At 44.0% G+C, this 16,817-nt stretch overlaps 1 protein-coding gene across 3 annotated transcripts in view; it reads left to right on the top strand.

Moving 5' to 3' along the window:
- brinp1 (bone morphogenetic protein/retinoic acid inducible neural-specific 1) overlaps positions 1-16,817 on the top strand; it is a 391,976-nt gene that overhangs the window by 125,962 nt on the left and 249,197 nt on the right. For all 3 annotated transcript variants that reach the window (XM_080211786.1, XM_080211788.1, XM_080211787.1), the window contains exon 2: positions 68-335. In XM_080211786.1, coding sequence (XP_080067912.1) covers positions 118-335 — 218 coding nt within the window. In that variant the 5' untranslated portion in view covers positions 68-117. The remainder of the gene's footprint in view (positions 1-67; positions 336-16,817) is intronic.

Genomic DNA, 16,817 nt, shown 5'->3' with positions numbered 1-16,817 from the left:
CTTCTTCTTTGGTACTGTTTGTGCATTAATAAACGTATTAAAGTTGCCTTCTCTTATTCCCCTCCAGGACTCCACAGAATGGAGCAAGAATGAACAGAAAGTGGCTGAAAGAAAAGCATGAACTGGAGGTTTATTGAATTCATCTACTTACTGTTTATATGGGACCATATAACAGTAAGACCTTCCCACCAGGATCCTACAGCCACCCAGAACCATGTCACCAAGCAGTTTGATTGGCTTATATCGGACAGGGGTCCTTTCCACAACTCGAGGGGATATTTATCCTTTGTGGAAAGATATCGTCAAGGATTTACAACCAGATATAAAATATATAGGTAATTTTTTTTTTAACAACTTCATTCGTTATATTGTACCTGTGTGTGTTTGTGTTTGCCATGCAGTGACATTTAACATACATCCAGTTCTATGAATGGGGTATGTAGGCGCCGTCTAAACAAACTCTAGCTATTGGGAGAGAATTCTGGGAATCGTACTGGGCCGAGGGGGGGGTGGGTGGTGGACCATACAAAGGTCCAATGATCTCTGACAGGATTCTCTGGTTTTGGGGCCAGCACGGCTGGAGAATCCCACGTCTTGTCTTTAATGTTGTCAGAAGCCACCATTTTGAAGTTGTGACTCTTTGGGTGGGATTTTTGGCTGGCACTCGCCGCAAAACCAAAAAAATCCCACCCAAAGTCATTGGATCTTTGCACAGTCCAATCCCCCCGCCGCCCTGTACAATTCCTGTGGCAGCCTGGATGGGAAAATAACCCTCCATTATATCCCTCCATATTTTTAGTTTTGTACCACAGCTTCCTTTTTTTTGGTTGTAAAAGGAGTAAAACACCATTTGCTAGCAAGCAAAATCTTAAGATGGGTCAGGGTGAACTCGTGGCTCCAACAGGCTATTTTGTGAGGCAGATACCCTCTTTCAACTAATAACATTCCAGCTCCAGGACTATGTGCTGAGGGGTGTGCTGAAGCTTGGGGCAGCCGCCGCAACGGCACAATGGGGAAAGGCCACACTACAAGGCCTTTTAACAGATGCAGACCGAGGGCCCGGGAGCTACAGAATACCCTCGGCCTGCGTAACCGTGTGCCAATCTGAGAAATAACGGCACACGGTACATTTTGAGGCATGTATATAGTTTTATGTTTTGAAATGCGATGACTATAATTTGCATCGGACTGTAAAAATGTATTATTCTGCCCTGTTTGCAATTTATAGACACGTAGGTTTGTATTGGTTTAATTCAGATTTTTATGAATAAAGTATATTTTTGGAAAAAAAGAATAACATTCCCACTCTCAACCTCAGGCAAAAGGCCCGAAGGCCTGTCTGAACTGACATGAATTTAGCTATCCTTTTCTTTTGCTGCCCCAATCAATATGGCCCTTTGAATTCACTTGAGACAATGTCATTTGTTGACAGCATTCTGTCGGTGAAGGAAATGTGAGTTGACTTGTCCATTGAGGGAGCGCTGATGTTCGCTAAAGATTTCTTTACTTTTAGTATTACTAATCACCTGCAACATATGACTCCAAAATGGAATGCAAACTTACCAGTCCTGTTCCAGGCCTCAGTTATTTCAGTTTCAATTGAGTGGGGGAATGGGATGAGATATAAGCAGGATGGGTCGACAACTAGGCCGCATTTGGCATATGGTGTGCAGTTCTGGTCACCACACTATCAGAGGAAGTGGAAGCTATGGAGAGAGTGCAAAGAAGGTTCACCAGGATGTTGCCTGGTCTCGAGGGTGTTGACAATGAGGAGAGATTGAACGAACTACGACTGTTTTCACTGGAAAGACGGAGGTTGAGGGGAGATCTGGTAGAGGTCTACAAAACTGTGAGAAGCATAGACAGGGTGGATAGTCAGTGGCTTTTTGCCAGGGTGGAAGTCCTACGCAATAGGCCAGAAGCCTGCACCGTAATGATATTGTGTCCCTGCACCATGCCATTATTATTTCTAAGAAATGATGGAGCAAGTGATTGAAACCTTTACGTGAAGAATGTCAAAATTTCCTGGTGCTTTTTGTATCTTTCCCTTGCCTTCCCTTACAAGGGGGCACAGTTTCCAGGTGAGAAGGAGCAAGTTTAAGGGAGATGTGTGGGGAAAGTTTTTCATGCAGGGAACGGTGGGTGCCTGGAGCTCCCTGCCGCTGGAGCTGGTGGACGCAGGTATATTAGCATCATTTAAGAGGCACCTGGATGGGTACATGGATAGCAAGTGAATAGATGGGTACGCATCGAATAAGGGTAGAAGGGTTTTTTTTATCGTTTAGTTAGGGCATCATGATTGGCACGGGCTTGGAGGGCCAAAGAGCTTTTCCTGTGCTGTACTTTTTTTTGTTCTTTGTTCAACTACTTTTGTCATTTCTATTTCAATTCAGCGTGTTGCAATGGTATCAGTTTATGGTGCCATAATGCCAGTTTAACCATTAGGTGGAGTGCTTGTCAGCCCTGAACAGCATGTGTAGTTTTGTGTGTTGCATTATCTATGTCGAAACCTGCTGGCTTGTTTTAGTTTTCACTAGCTATGCACAATGCCTCGCAATTCGCTTATAATTTAGTTGTCTTGAGTCAAATATCCCTGAATCATTACTTTGTGACTGGAAATCAGCATTCAAAGAGGAGAAATAGACTGGGAATTGTGGATTGCGATGCATGTTGGATACATGTGTAACATTTTTAAGTATTTTTTTTCATTTGCCAAGTTGGACAAACTTAACAGACAATGGATATGCCATATCAAGAGTTCTGGCAGCCCAGTTTTGCATTAAGTAGTTCTCAAGACAATTGCTGCTCTTTTTGAAAGTAGAATTTTGGGGCTTTGGATGTGGGTCGTGATGTGGGTGAGTGAGCAAATGAGAACAGGCCGTACCAGGCTGGCGGCAGTCTGTTCCCTTAAAAACTGGGACTGAACAACCCTCAGGATCACAGCTTGAGTTCTAATGTTCTATTTCTGAAGAAAAGTTTAATTGAATACCTTAAGCAGTCTAGATTCTACATTACAGAGCAAAGAATGTAGAAGCAAGCAATGAACCTTCAGCTTGTAGGTGCAAAAAAATGCTGGTCCTTAATTACCCATTGAAGTATAGGATTGCCAAATCTGTCCTACTGTTAGAGCCACGTGAAGGATTGCCAGAAGATTTATGGCAGCTTCCCTCTGGTGCCGTGTATTGAACTGAACTCAACTAATACAAAGACTCACGAAAGACAGTGTGCAGTTAAATATGGATCTTTATTGACCAATATGCATTGGGGGAGAGACAGATGGATGATTTCAACTTCTTTCTGATGTTACACCACATGTGTAAAACAGATATTTTTTTTCGAAGGTTTGTTTCTCCTGCCCAACCTGTTACCCAAACTGGATGATTGATACACATTATTTACTTCATCCGATAGCATTCTACCTTCTAGCAGAATTGGGAATTCATTGGTCAACTGGACCTGTAAGTTCTTCCCCCCCCACCCATTGCCGAGCAACCTTACCTCCGCACATCCAGTAGCTTCAAGGATCATCCTGACCACCTGCAAACCATGGGAATGGAGAGAGAATCATTCCCTCTGTCTGCTAGCTACCCCTTATCAGTAGAAGCTGATTGCAACTAGAAGCTAAATACCTCCACTTATTTCTAAACCTTGCAGCTGCATAGGCCCCTACTGATAATATAGAATATAATCGATACCTTACTGTTTCCATCAAATGTGGCCTGTCTAGCTCTGTTTGTTTCCCATTATGCTTTGGAGCAGGTTGCATGTTGGCCAAAGCTGACAGGACATTTGAAAATACATTTCAAATCTACGATACTTATTCAATATTGTCTGCCAATGATTATGTATGTGTCTATGCAGACAATAATATATATATACATATATGATGAGGCATTTTGTGATTCCTTATAATATGTATAAGACACACTGTGATCCCTATTCTAAACTAGCCTACTTTGTTTCAATAGTCTTCAAAATCCCAGAGGGTTTCTGTATCCCTTCCTGCAGAGGTGAAATGACAGTCCAGTTTAAGTCTCTCCAAGTCTGTCTGTAGCAGGGGTTTTTTGTGTTTCCATGTGTGCACGCACACAAATGCACACAGGCAGAACTAGAAGATGGACTTAAGGATTTTTTTACGGTTTGTGGAGATAAAACAAAGGACCTCATGGTTGGCTGTTCTTTGTTTGGCCTCGATGCGGTGTTTCCATATTGCCCCCATTTTGTTCGGTTATCATCTTGGATGTAGTTGTACAGAGAAGGTTCTCATATTATATTCCCAGCAGATCTCAGTTTGTAGTGGATTTCTCTTCTCAGGCTGGTTACTTTGCAAATCCAGGCACTACACTTCCAAGAGAGTGACAGAGATCAAACAGCTTCAGCCTGTTACAGTACAGCATGTCCTTGCTCACCATCTTGGTTGCTAAACAATATCTTAAAGTAAATTGCTGGCTGTATAATCTAGATGTCTCATCTGGGATATATTTTACAAGTTTTAGGATGATACAAAGTCCATGAGAGATGGGGTCTTTTTTTGAACCCCTTGGGGGATTGGATGTCTTTTCTTTCCATCCCACTTGGTGGACTGCAAGCTGTATATTATAGCCATCGGGCAGGCTCCATTGTCTTTGGAGGGTTTCAGATCCAGACAGAAATAGAAAAATTAGAAATTGTGGGTGGGATTTTCCAGTCCGCTTGCCCCAAGATTGGAAATCCCTACCCAAGGTCAATGGATCTTCAACTGGTCCATCACATTGTCCATCACGCCCACAATGATTCCCATGGCAGGCACGAATGGAAGACTTACCAGTATCATAGAATCCCGACAGTACAGAAAGAGGCCATTCAGCCCCTAGAGCCTACACTGACGACACTCCCACTCAACCCCTATCCCTGTAACCCCACGTATTTACCGTGCTAGTCCCCTTGACACGAAGGGGCGATTTAGCATGGCCCCTCCTCAACCAACGTTACTGGTTAAGGAGGGGCCACTAGAAGTAATTAAGCCATCACTTAAACAGATTATGTAGTCAGGACCCTACTGCTGTCTGTGGGATCTTGCTGTGCACACAAATAACCCCACTTCAAAAACTATTTCCTTTTGCCAAGTGTTTTTTTGAGATTGCCAAACATTGGGAAAATGTAACAAACTCTTTACTGTTACCCTGTTCATGATCTTTCAAGAAAAAAACACCCTCATAATACTGAATCTGTGCTTGGAAGCTTTGTCACAAGGCTTCTTACCTCTAACTAACCAGTCAAACAGACTTTGCTTGCCCATTTCCAAATGTTTTGTATTTAATAAACTGAAGTGTGGTTATGATCAGATGGGGAGAGGCAGGAAGCTCCCTTCTTTCCCACTCCTTGTTTGACTACACCTGTTTTTTTTTTAAAACGTTCAGCGACCGTTTAACTGTTTACATGCTGTGACTGTAAAAGGCATAGGCAGACAGGTTTCCTTGAGTTTTCAAAAATAAAGAAGGATTGCAGAAGATTAGTTAACCTTGTTTAGGTTAGCACTGCTGCTTCACAGCGTCAGGGACCCAGATTCGATTCCCAGCTCGGGTCACTGTGTAGAGCCACCTTGTTCTCCATGTGTGTTTCCTTTGGGTGATCCAGTTTCCTCCCATAGTCCGAAAGACACGCTGATTAGGTACATTGACCATGCTAAAACTCTTCCTCAGTGTACCCAAACAGGTGCCGGAGTGTGGTGACTAGGGGATCTTCACAGTAGCTTCATTGCAGTGTTAATGTAAGTCTATCTGTGAAACTAATAAATAGACTTCAAAACTTTCATAAAAATGCTCCAACTCGAATGCTCGCCAAATTTCGGCTCAAATGTACAAGAATAGGTTACAAAGTGGGACAATAGATTAAATTCAAATAAAGATGTACGTATGGATCATGTATGTTGATGACTTAGGTTGGATCCAGAAACTAAGTGATCCTTCAGGATTTGACATTGAGGCAGTTCAAAGATGTTGGCAGTTGATTGGTCTTTTCTTCCAGTGAGAGCAGCTGCTGGGCTGATTTCCTTAATAAAATTCTGCTTGTGGCAAGTCAAACAACAATCAGGGCTCAAGTTTACATGTTGGATGAGGGGAGGGGGGAAGAGAGAGAGAAAGAGAAGGCCCCGATAGGATTCTTGCCAGTGAAGTGGTCTTTTCTGCACCTATTTTCTCCAATCTGGAGAAAATAGATTCTTACACAAAGGAGGGTTAGCTTGCTTGTCACATAACGCTCTCACATCAACTGACCAGTAACCCAAATATGGACACGGTTGCAGGATTTAAAATGCATGAATTTACCTCGGTTAGATTCTGGCTGGATGAATTCCACTCTCAACCTGAGGTCTTTGTCTAAAGTAATTACACCCAATTGACCCTGGGTGTCCTGCAAATGGCTCAGGAGATGTTCTTCATTCATATTCTTCTCATGTGATTATCTTTGATTGAGACAAGTTGCCTCTACTTGATAACTTTGGAATTTACACTGTACATTGATGCAGAAAGGATCGAGAGCTTCAAGTTTTTAGGTGTCCAGATCACCAACAACCTGTCCTGGTCCCCCCGTGCCAACGTTATCATTAAGAAAGCCCACCAACGCCTCTATTTTCTCAGAAGACTAAGGAAATTTGGCATGTCAGCTACGACTCTCACCAACTTTTACAGATGCACCATAGGAATCAGGTATGGCCCCTGCTCTGCCCAAGACCACAAGGAGCTACAAAAAATCATGAATGTAGCCCAATCCATCACGCAAACCAGCTTCCCAGCCACTGACTCTATCTACACTTCTCACTGCCTCGGGAAAGCAGCCAGCATAATTAAGGGCACCATGCTCCCTGGACATTCTCTCTTCCACCTTCTTTCATCAGGAAAAAGATATAAAAGTCTGAGGTCATGAACCAACCAATTCAAGAACAGCTTCTTCCCTGCTGCCACCAGACTTTTGAATGGACTCAGCTTGCATTAAGTTGACCTTTCTCTACACCCTAGCTATGACTGTAAAACTACATTCTGTACTGTCTCGTTTCCTTCTCTATGAACAGACAGACAGGTTTCCTTGAGTTTTCTGTATAGCGCAAAAAACAATACTTTTCACTGCATGTTAATACATGTGACAATAATAAATCAAATTAAATCAAATTATTGACCCGTTTTAGGAATTGCAGTTGGAAGGCAATGGAATGTTGTCTAAGTATTTTTTGTTTAGTTCAATCAGTAGTTTTCAAATGGTAAATGATATAAAACATGGGTTTGCCAAGCCTCCACCAGGCAGAATAGAATGCCGCTATATAATTTCATTACAGTGTTGTTCAGAAGGAACGCAGATACACATTTATTCTTCGAATTTATATTGCTACAGCTTTAGGGACAGAGCAGCAGCAGGAGTTGGCCATTCGGCCCATCGACCCCTCTCAGCCATTCAAGCAGATTATAGCTGATTATCTACTCCATATGCCATTTTCCCCCACCATTCCCCTATCCCTGACGTCATTAGTACACAGAAAACTATTGACCTGGAACATGCTCAATGATTCAGCTTCCACGGCCCTTTGAAGTAAAGAATTGTAAAGATTAATGACCCTCTGCGTGAAGAAATTCCTCTTCATTTTAGTCTTAAGTTCTCTGTCCCTTATTCTGAGACTGTGTCCCTGGTTCTAGTCTCACCAGCCAAGGCAAATATCACACGTACGTCGATTCTGGGCACACCCTGTAAGAATTTTCAACAGGATAGTCTCTCATTCTTCAGAACTCCAGAGAATACAGGCCCAGTTTTCTCAATCTCTCTTCATCAGACAATCCAACATCCCAGGGAATAGTCTGGTGAACGTCCATTGCATTCTCCCTAAGGCCATTGCTGGGTCCATTGTTATTTGTCTTTTATATTAATGATTTAGATGAGAATATAGGAGGCATGATTAGTAAGTTTGCAGGTGACACCAAGATTAGTGGCATAGTGGGCAGTGAAGAAAGTTATCTCTGCAACGGGATCTTGATCAATTGGGCCAGTGGGCTGGCAAATGGCAGATGGAGTTTAATTTGGACAAATGCGAGGTGATGCATTTTGGCAGAATGAACCAGGGCAGGACGTAGTCAGTTAATGGTAGGGCATTGGGGAGAGTTACAGAACAAAGAGGTCTGAGGATACATGTTCATAGCTTCTTGAAAGTGGAGTCACAGGTGGACAGAGTGGTAAAGAAGGCATTCGGCATGCTTGGTTTCATCGGTCAGAACATTGAATACAGGAGTTGGGCGTTTTGTTGATGTTGTACAAGACACTGGTAAGACCACACTTGGAATACTATGTACAGTTCTGTTCACTCTATTATAGAAAGGATATTATTAAACTAGAAAGAGTGCAGGAAAGATTTACTAGGGTGCATTTGGAACTTGACAGTTTGAGTTATAAGGAGAAGCTGGATAGACTGGAATTTTTTTCTCTGGAGCGCAGGAGGCTGCGGGGTGATCTTATAGAGCTGTATAAAATAATGAGGGGTATAGATCAGCAAGATGGTCAATATCTTTTCCCGGACGTAGGGGAGTCTAAAATGAGAGAGCATAGGTTTAAGGTGAGAGAGGGGAGATTCAAAAGTGTCCAGAGGGACAATTTTTTCACACGTAGGGTGGTGAGTGTCTGAAACAACTGCCAGAGGTAGTAGTAGAGGCAGGTACAATTTTGTCTTTTAAAAAGCATTTAGATAGTTACATGGATAAGATGGGTATAGAAGGATATGGGTCAAATGTGGACAATTGGGATTAGCTTAGGGTTTAAAAAAAAGGATAGCATGGACAAGTTGGGCTGAAGGACCTGTTTCCACGCTGTAAACCTCAATAACTCTACACATACATCCTTCCTTAGGTAAGAAGCCAAAAACTGTGCATAATACTCCAGATCTCCTCTCACAAAGCCTCCATAAAATTGCAGCAAGGCATCTTTACTCCTGTGCTCAAATCCCCTTGCAATGAAGGAAAAGCATAGCACTGCCTTCCTAATTGCTTGTTGCATCAGTATGTTAGCTTTTAGTGACTTTTGAACAAGGGCATGCAATTCCCTTTAGACATCAACACTTCCCAACCTCTCACCATTTAAGAAATACTCTTGTTTTTTCTATTTTAATTTCCACCCAAGTGGATAACTTCACACCATCTGCAATATTCTTGCCCGTTCACTTAGTCTGTCCAAATCCCCTCGAATACTCCTTGTGTCCTCTTCACAATGCACATTCCCATCAAACCCTGTACAGTTGTTATGTTCAGGTTTAAATTTCTCATTGTCCTCTTTGGGTGAGGAACAATTATAATTGAATTTCTTCTGGTGTTGATGTCTGGCCCAAGGAAGGTGTTTGTCTCACACCTGATGCCTTGTGCCCCTTTTATGACCTCTAAATCCCAGCTATGGAGATTTGAGTTTTCACTGGCATCTGTTTGTGTTGCTTTGAGTGTTTTAATGCCGAGAGAGCTACACTGCATAGTCTTTTTATGGCGTTTATGCTTCAAAACCTGGATTATGCAAGTGTCTGTCATTGTATGGTTGCACTGCCTGTTAAACTCTTAACTCCTTATTTGCTGTTTTGAAAACCATTGAGTTTTATAAGTTCTGTTGCTGGTACATTAGAACCATAGAACATTTACAGCACAGAAACAGGCCTTTTGGCCCTTCTTGGCTGTGCTGAACCATTTTTCTGCCTAGTCCCACTGACCCGCACCTGGACCGTATCCCTCCAACACCCCTCTCATCCATGAACCTGTCCAAGTTTTTCTTAAATGTTAAAAGTGAGCCCACATTTACCATGTCATCTGGCAGCTCATTCCACACTCCCGCCACTCTCTGTATGAAGAACCCCCTCCGCCAACATTCCCTTTAAACTTTTCCCCCTTCACCCTTTGCCCATGTCCTCTAGTTTTTTTCTCCCCTAGCCTCAGTGGAAAAAAGCCTGCTTGCATTCACTCTATCTATACCCATCATCATTTTATACACCTCTATCAAACCTCCCTTCATTCTTCTACGCTTCAGGGAATAAAGTCCTAAGCTGTTCACCTTTTCTCTGTAACTCAGTTTCTCAAGTCCCGGCAACGTCCTTGTAAACCTTCTCTGTACTCTTTCAACCTTATTAATTTCCTTCCTGTAATTAGGTGACCAAAATTGCACACACTACTCTAAATTCGGCCTCACCAATGTCTTGTACAACCTCACCATAACATTCCAACTCTTATACTCAATACTTTGATTTATAAAGGCCAGTGTTCCAAAAGCACTCTTTATGACCCAATCTACCTGTGACACCACTTTTAGGGAATGATGTATCTGTATTCCCAAATCCCTCTGTTGTACTACGCTCTTCAGTGTCCTACCATTTACCATGTATGTTCTACCTTGGTTTGTCCTTCCAAAGTGCAATACCTCACACTTATCTGCATTAAACTCCATCTGCCATTTTTCAGCCCATTTTTCTAGCTGGTCCAAATCCCTCTGCAAGTTTTGAAAACCTTCCTCACTGTCCACTACACCTCCAAACTTTGTATCATCAGCAAATTTGCTGATCCAATTTACCGCATTATCATCCAGATCATTGATATAGACGACAAACAACAATGGCACACCACTAGTCACAGGCCTTCACTCAGAGAAGCAATCCTCCACTACCACTCGCTGGCTTCTTCCATTGAGCCAATGTCTAATCCAGTTTACTACCTCTCCATGTGTACCTAGCGACTGAACTTTCCTGACTAACCTGCCATGCGGGACCTTATCAAAGGCATCTCTGTGTTAATTCTTTGTCTGGGCAGAAATCACAAATGGTCACCTAACCTCAGTAGCTATCTTTGCAGCACTAGGCCACATTTTTTTTTAAAGTCAATTTCAAAAGCATCTACATTGATTCAAGTTCTTATCTTGAAAGTTAGGATTATGACATCTTTACCAGGAGTGCCATGCAGAATTTGAGTCCTGGTTGATGGGGGTTGTTTGGGTAGGTGAATGATGGGGACCTGGTGAATTGTGCCGAGGCTGAGCCTAGTTGGGCAGTAGGTGAAATATGACATTTGAAGAGGCGCTTAATGATCTTATACAAATGGTCAGGGTCAGTGAATTTCTCTTAGCATGGCTCTCCGGTCTGGATCCCAGAAAGAAAACTCGGTGGTACAGCTGGAGAGCTACGTGGGAGTTTTCTCACTGAAACAGACACTCTGACAAATATAGGCAGATTCCACCCAAGGCGTGTACTGAAGTTGCTGCAAAAGTCAAACTTCTCATTGGCAATTACAATGCACTGGAAAGCATCCAATGTGTTCATTTAAATCGCAAATTCCAGATGGTTCCGACTGCTTTACCAAAGTAGTTACTCAGGTGGAACGTTAGAAGAATTAAAACCAGTTCAAACCCCTGGGTTACTATAGTAGTGATCCACTAGCCCAGCACCCCCAGAACCCCTTTACTATTCTCCTGACCTCTTGGCTAACGCCCCACCTCTCCGACTATCCTTTGGTTCCTCTGCTACATCCTTGTTGTAGCTCCCCACTGACCATCCAACTCTCTCCCAACTCCCCTGCCCCCGTACCCCCATCCACCCTACTCCTCACTGACCCGCACGGCCTCTCCCACTGACCCTCTACCATTCCTCCACCGATAATCCAACTGTGATTGCCACTGCTCAGAAGTTCTGGCTACACAGGTGAGATTTTACAGCCTCGCTCAACCCGAGACCAAAAAGTGCCGCTTGAGGTCAACAGACCTTCCCATTGTCCACCCCTCCCCCACTCCGATTCCTGTGAGGGGCAGGGCAGTAGGATTCTGATGCATATATCTGGGGGCAAGGGGTAGCAACTCCACCTGCAGATAAAGAACATCAGGTCACCATTCCATTTCTCCCACTAAATTCTCCAGTACAATGTCTGAAATGCTTACAACTCACTCTCCCCGATCTTGTACCCTTTGTCTCTGTTTCTCAGGGCAGTTTCACACCTTCCAGCCACAACGCACTTACTGTTTAAGAAGTGCAGGCAATCTATAATTGGTGCTAGGAAGTTACAGTTTTGGACCTCTGTTTATTTTTGCAGCCAGTCTCAATGAAATCATCATTGTAGCCTCATAGAATCTGTGCAGTGCAGAAGAAAGCCATTCAGCCCATCAAACCTGCATCAACAACAAACCCACCCAGGCCCTATCCTTGTAACACTATGGATTGAACCATTGCTTAATGCTCCTGAAGCCAAGGTGCAATTTAGCTTGGTCAATCCACCGAACTCGCACATCTTTGGAGTGTGGGAGCAAACCGGAGCAGCTGGAGGAAACTCATTCAGACGCAAGGTGAACGTGCAAACTCCATTGAATTGAATATGGGTCCCTGGAGCTGTGAGACAGCAATGCTAACCACTCTGCCACCGTGCCACCCCCAAACAGACAGCAGGAAGCTCATGTGCGAACTCCACTACATGCGTTCCCCCCTCCTCATCCCAATCAAGAACTCCTTCATGATCCACCCCTGCACCCCCCCCTTCCCCATCCCCACACTTGTTCTCCATCACACTGCCCAACCACACATCTGTCATGGCCCTCACTAAGGCCCCACACCTATGCCACTGCCTCTGACACACCAGTATGCTCAACCAGCACCACCGGGCTATCCAGTAGTCACTGCTGGGCACTGCCAGAATTATAGAATCCCTACAATGCAGAAGGAGGCCATTTGGCCCATCAAGTCTGCACTGACCACAAACCCACCTCAGCCCCATCCCTTTTACCCATTAGTTCCCCCTGACACTAAGGGGTGGCTTAGCATGGCCAATCCACCTAACCCGCACATCTTTGGAGTGTGAGAGGAAACCTGAGCACCCGGAGGAAACCCACACAGACACAGGGAGAACGTGCAGGCCCCAAGCCGGGAATCGAACCCGGGTCCCTGACACTGTGAGGCAGCAGTGCTAACCACTGTGCCAACATGCCGCCCCTGAGCAGACAGCAGGAAGCTTCTGTGTGGCTGCCACATTCAAAGGTATCAGGTTAATTCCACATTGCAAAGTTTTTGGGGCAATCGGATTGGGGAGCGGCTTGTGTTACATACAGTGTCAGACACTGCTGGCGATGCTAATACTGTGTGAGAGTGCCGGTGGTAAATGGAGCTGAAACCACAATGTGAATTTTGTATACGTTGCTCAAAAGTACAAAGCGGTCATCTTCTGATCTAAGTTGTCCATGAAGAAGACAAAACTTTGAGATCTGTGCAGCTGAATAAGTGGCTTGAGAGCCACTTACCAATGAAGTAATGGAGCGATAATTACTCCCAGACATTTTCCCAGTTATAAATTCATACCTGCTGGACATTCATTAATGCTACTCTATTATGCACTTTAATCTTTCTTCGAGAATCAATGTTGGATACTCTGAGGCAATGTATAGACATAATTAGGAATGTGAAGACATGCATTATTGTGATTAATACATTTCTAAATGGGATTTAGATACAGCAGCGTGCACTGAGTATTCACCGCTGTGTGTGGTGGTTTGGGCCAGAGTTCTCCGATGTTGTACCCTGCCAGCAAGAACCGACTGAGCCCAATCTCTATTCGCAGCAGCGGGGCTGGAGAATCCCGGCCATGGGCGAGGTCGCAGATACCTGGCAGCAGATGAGGTCGGAGAATCCCAGCCAGGGGTATAGGTCTGAGGCCCCATTGCAATCCTCCCACGATCGGTCACTTTTTTTGGAGAGTTGGGAGGTGCGCGCTGGTATCTGGGGGAGGCAGGGGGGCTGGGGAAGGAGGAAGGAGGGGAAACAGGGCCTAAGCGTGCCGGAGAGCCCAGCTTCTGAGCACTTTTCGTAAAGGCACCCCAATCTCAAAGTGCACTGGGAAAACATCCTTCCCTCAGCCCGTGGACATAGGGACATCCCTCCCCCTCATTAGCAGCATGATCCCCCACCCCCTCCTTGGCATGGATTGCCAGACTTGGGGCCCTCCCAGTGGGCCTCCCTACCCAACCCCACCATCAAGACCTCCTTCACGATCCACCCCGCCACAAACCTTCCTCATCTCTTGTCAGACTGCACACCGCCACATAGCCATTCCATCATGGCTCTCACTCAGGCCCCACCCCTTTGGCACTGCCTCTGACATGCTAGCAGTACTCAACTGGCTTCACTGGGCTTTCATTGTAACTTTAGCTGCTGTCCACAATTTGCCCATTTTGAGGGCAAAAAGAAAATGTATTTGAGAGCTACAGCTTGTATCCATGGCTGGATACAAAGGGGAAAGAACTCTGAAGTTTGAACTAAGTGAAAGAACTTTGAAGTTTGAACTAAGTGCGTGCCTCTCCTGAAATTGTTGAATTTTGACCAATCTGCAATTTTACAGCATTTTAGAACCTATTGTAAATTTGTTTTTTATTTATGAGACAGGGCATTGTTGGCTGGCCAGCATTTATTGCCCATCCCCAGTTGCCCAAGAGTAGTTGAGAGTCAACCACATTGCCGTGGCTCCAGAGCCAAATGTGGGCCAGACGAGGTAAGGATGGCAGATTTTCTTCCCTAAAGGACATTAGTGGACCAGATGGGATTATCATCAGTAGATTCTTAATTCCAGATATTTTTTATTGCATTCAACTTCCAACATCAGCCGTGGTGGGATTCGAACCGGGGTCCTCAAAAGATTAGCTGAGTTTTTGGATTGATAGTCTAGCGATAACACCACTAGCCCATCACCTCACCATAAACTCTTCGAGTCGGAGATAATCCCTGGCTATTCCAAATGTGAAAATTCTGAAAGACAACTGAGCAGGGGTCTATATTCTTTCAGTGGGAGTCTCATCTCAGATATGTCATGTTGACTTCTGGATCGATTCCTTTTCAGACACCCACCCTTAATAATCCCAGGCATTCCTGAGGCAAAACTTTTGTCTGCATTACCATCATGTTAATTTGTATCTTCAACTCTGTCACAAAGACTTGCTTTCACTGGCAGTAACCTGCTGCAATTATTTTTTTTGGGGCAGTCAAAAATGTGAAGTGCAAAAGGCTGATGGCTGAATGTGTTGCTCACGTCCACTTGACTGCCTTCAGAGTGACATAAACAAACTTCAAAGTTGCAAAACATAACTGGACTTGGCAATGTCCCCAGAAAATGGGCAACAGTTAGATTCACATACTTCACGTCATTTGCTCTATCAAAATTCTAACAGAGGAATCTGTTGTTTTGACTGAAGTTGAACTCATCAACTAGCTCGCTGTTTAATCTTGACAATTCCACAAGTGTAATAATGAAAAACTCAAATATAAAACTTTCACCCCAGGGAACATCCATTTTAAATGAACGGGCACTGGCGTAGTGGTATTGTCACTGGATTAGTAATACAGAGAGCCAGCATAATGTTCTGTAGATCTAGGTTCAAATTCAGCCATGGTGAAATTTGAATTAAATAAAAATCTGGACTTAAGTCTAGATGGCTATGAAACCATTGTTGATTGTTGTGAAAGCCTATCTGGTTCACTAATACTCTTGAGGGGAGGATATCTCCCATCCTTACCTGGTCTGGTCCACATGTGACTCCCAATCCAAAACAGTGTGGTTAACGATGGAATGCCCTCCGCCACTTGCTTCCCCTGCCATCATAAATGCCTAACCCCCAGATCCATCTGGCAATGACTGACTCTGTCCCACTCCATACCTACCTCTTCCTGACACCCCATGATCTTCCAACTCACATCATCATCCTGGATGTTTCCAACCTTGTTCAACCCAACATGATCTATAATCACCCCAGGAACTAAACCTTACTGATTCTTGACTTGAGTGTTCTCTCCCTTAAAATATGCCAAACATGTCAAGTAAGCTGACTACCAGACAGGAATCTATTCAAAAAGAAACTACACATTACCATGGAGTTAAAAGTCCCCAGAACATTTTGCCTCTCTCCACTCTGAAACCCCATCCCATTAGAATCATAGAATCCTATAGTGCAGAAGGAGGCCATTGGCCCATCAAGTCTGTACAGACCACAATCCCACCCAGGACCTATCCCCATTCCCCCATGCATTTACTCTAGCTAGCCCCACTGGCACTAAGGAGCAATTCAGCATGGCCAATCCACCTAACCCGCACATCTTTGGACTGTGGGTGGAAACTGGAGCACCCAAAGGAAACCCACACTGACATAGGGAGAATGTGCAGACCTCACATAGACAGTGACCCAAGCTGGGAATTGAACCTGGGTCCCTGGCGCTGTGAGGCAGCAGTGCTAACCACCATTCCATAATGAAAATATTAGATGTTGAAGTCTGTAATAATCCAATGTGTGTTGACAAATGGCTTAACTTAACATACGTAAGTGAATGTTAATGTAAAAGGGATATTATCAATGCAAATGTGAAGAGGCCGTTGGTATATTTTCTTAATAAATGGATGTTGTCCATGCATTATGATCATTTAGCTGAAAATGTTGTTGAACTACCAATTAATATCATTGCTAATCCAGGCTTTCCTTCCCTGCAGCCTGGAAAGGTTGTCTGTGCTGCTCTCATGAGGCGTAGAGCTCATGGTGAGAATCTCCATCCACCATGTCGAAAGTTCACATCACAACTCTCTGGGCAGCCTTATTCAGAGAGGTTGAACATTAGCCCACATGCGAAATGTAAGCTACTGTCATCAGAGGAACCACCATTTTCATTTCTGTTGTATTCAATATGTAGAAGGCATAACAAAAAGCAGTGTAGCGTGGAGGAAAAGAGAGAGGACTAAAAGAAATATTGGGAGATGCTGAGAGCAAGGTCCAAAATGTGAGTTTTGAAGAGGTTTTCCAAAGCTGCCAGGAAGTTCCAGAGGGCTGTT

Source organism: Carcharhinus amblyrhynchos, chromosome 25, assembly GCF_965287045.1.
Source record: "Carcharhinus amblyrhynchos chromosome 25, sCarAmb.v2.hapA, whole genome shotgun sequence".
NCBI lineage: Eukaryota > Metazoa > Chordata > Chondrichthyes > Carcharhiniformes > Carcharhinidae > Carcharhinus > Carcharhinus amblyrhynchos.
This window is presented reverse-complemented; position numbering and strand designations above follow the sequence as displayed.